The 2,593-nt window shown below is 32.7% G+C and overlaps 1 protein-coding gene across 3 annotated transcripts in view; it reads right to left on the bottom strand.

Moving 5' to 3' along the window:
* The window catches only part of LOC106870387 (tetraspanin-33), a 163,367-nt gene extending 160,783 nt beyond the window's left edge, over positions 1 to 2,584 (bottom strand). The window contains exons 1-2 of one of the 3 annotated variants that reach the window (XM_014916431.2): positions 2,213 to 2,584; positions 661 to 1,281 (exon numbers count right to left, since the gene is read on the bottom strand). In XM_014916431.2, the coding sequence (XP_014771917.1) occupies positions 661 to 685 (25 nt within the window). In that variant the 5' untranslated portion in view covers positions 686 to 1,281; positions 2,213 to 2,584. Of the gene's footprint in view, positions 1 to 660 lie in introns of all 3 variants that reach the window. The other 2 variants (XM_014916430.2, XM_052978563.1) reach the window with 2 other exon arrangements.
* Positions 2,585 to 2,593: the final 9 nt, after the last annotated feature.

Raw genomic sequence — 2,593 nt, 5'->3', positions numbered from 1 at the left:
TATATATATATATATATATATATATATATGTGCATACCTGTACACAGTTACATATATAAGTATACAAGTATGTAAGCATGTTTGCATGCACTCATGCTTACTTACATAGCTCCCTATCTATCTATATACATCCTACATACAGAAAAAGCCTAAAGGCACACACACACACACACACACACATGCACAAACAAACATACACTCTTAATCCAAAGGCTAAGAAGACCAAACAGTCATGCAAGAAAGATTTCAATACATTTTAGAATTATTTAGAATTATATCGATTAATGATTTGATTTATAACCCCTAACCCCTATGATGGCACCAACATTTCAAGTCTCACAACTTTCCTCATGGACAAATGTTCACTGTTGAGAAAAGTCGCGAGATCTGAAACATTGGTATCACTGTAAGAATAATATTAAAATAATATATTAATATATACATCCGCAGACAGATGAACAGATAGGTAGAAAGAGAAAAGAAAGAAAGAAAGAAAGAAAGAAAGAAAAAAAGAAAGAAAGAAAGAAAGATAGATAGATAGATAGATAGATAGATAGATAGATAGATGTACATATTCTTGCTTTCACCAACATGTGCACATTTAATATGATATGATATTGTAAAAATAGATGTAAAATTTATCCAAAATTTTGTACTCACCCAAATGTGAATTGCACTCCTCCATCGTTTTTTTTTATGTGTATTTTCTTCTTTGAAAGTTATTTTTGTTATTTTTTAATTTAATTTTATTTCTATTATAGAGTAAAGTAACTCATGATGAAATTGCTGTCTTCGTAAGGGATTGAACTCTATTCCTTTTAATATCCATTTCTTTCTTAATCCTTCTTTTTGTTTGTAATATTAAAATCATCATCTTCTACTTTCACAATCGAAGTAACTAGAAGAATCCAAGGATGTATTTTAGTCTCTTATCAGCATCCACCAATCCCAAAACCTTGTAAAATCCAATGATGCATTTGATAATATTCCAAACATCACTCAACAATTTCAGTGAAGGCCTAAATCCATTGATGTGTTTAATCCCTTTTTATCTTCCAGCAAACTAGTAAATATAATCCAGAAATGTTGTTGTTGTGTTTTTTCAGTGTCTTACCAAAACAGTGTCGTTATCCATTGTTAAGAGCAGTGCGTGCGGCAATCAACTGGATACTTACTCGCGTGTTAGTGTGTACTGATCATTGCTTTGATGCTAGTATATACTGGGTGATTAATACTGACTGGTAGTGGTCACAGATAAAACACCAGTTCATTGGACAAAAACTGATGGACCAAAAACAAAAAAAAAATTAATAGTAAAATAAAATAAAATAAAATAAAAAAACAGTAACCACTCTGGGACAGTATATCAGCTATTAGTTGAAATATTTATATACCATATACATGTATATATACATATATTTGTGTGTGTATGTGCATGAGTGTGTGTATGTGTGTGTGTGTGTGCATATGTGTGGGTGAGTGGTTGTATGGGCATGTATGTATGTGTGTGCAAGTGTGAGTGTGTGTGTGTGTATGTAACTGACTTTATATATTTATTTAAAATGTAACTGCATTATATGTGCATATAGATAGATAGATAGATAGATTTACAGAAAGAGAGTGAGATGAAAGTATAGACTTTTATACATATATGTGTACTTGTATATGTATGTATATATATGTATATATATGTATATATATGTATATATATATATGTATGTGCGTATGTGTATGTGTGTGTATGCACGTGTGTGTGTGTGAAGAGGAAAGGTCAATTTACAATGAACAGTTAGTATACAATCTTAATAATCTAAAATAATCTGACCAATGTATTAGATCATGAGACATTTACAATATATATTGTCTTAGGGGCTTTTATATAAACCTTTTTTTTCTTATTAGATAATTGTTTGGTACAAACACGCAATGGGACAGAAAGAATTATAAAGTGCACCCAAGTCTCTGCCACCACAATGGAAAGTGGAAGTTAGTGTATGGGTATGTTTGCATTTATGACCATGCCTACATGTGTGAAGTGAGTGTGTGTGTTTGTGTATGTGTGTGTGTTTGTGTATGTGTGTGTGAAAGAAAGAGAAAGAGAGAGAGAGAGAGAGAGAGAGTGTGTGTGTGTAAAATTGATGAAAGGAAGTGGGGAGCAGTTACTGGACAAAAGAAGAAAGTAACAAAATAGAAAATGTGAAAAAAAACTTACTTGTAATTAAGAATGCTTTTTTTAACGTCCTCAGAAAATGAGAAATGTGTATGCATGTGTGTGTGCGTGTGTGTGTGTGTGTGTGTGTGTGTGTGTGTGTATGTGTGTATAGAAAGATAGATAAATAAATAGATAATCAATAGATAGGCAGACAGGCAGACAGGCAGACAGATAGTCAGACAGACAGATAGACAGACACACGGACGGATAGATAGATAGATAGATAGATAGATAGGTGGATAGACAGATAGATAGACAGACAGACTGACAGACTGACAGACTGACAGTCAGACAGGCTGACAGGCGGATGGTCGGACGGACAGACAGACAGATATCGATGTATGTAAGTACGTATGTGTGTATGTGTGTATGTATGTATGT

This window comes from Octopus bimaculoides, chromosome 2 (genome assembly GCF_001194135.2).
Source record: "Octopus bimaculoides isolate UCB-OBI-ISO-001 chromosome 2, ASM119413v2, whole genome shotgun sequence".
Classification (NCBI taxonomy): Eukaryota; Metazoa; Mollusca; class Cephalopoda; order Octopoda; family Octopodidae; genus Octopus; species Octopus bimaculoides.
This window is presented reverse-complemented; position numbering and strand designations above follow the sequence as displayed.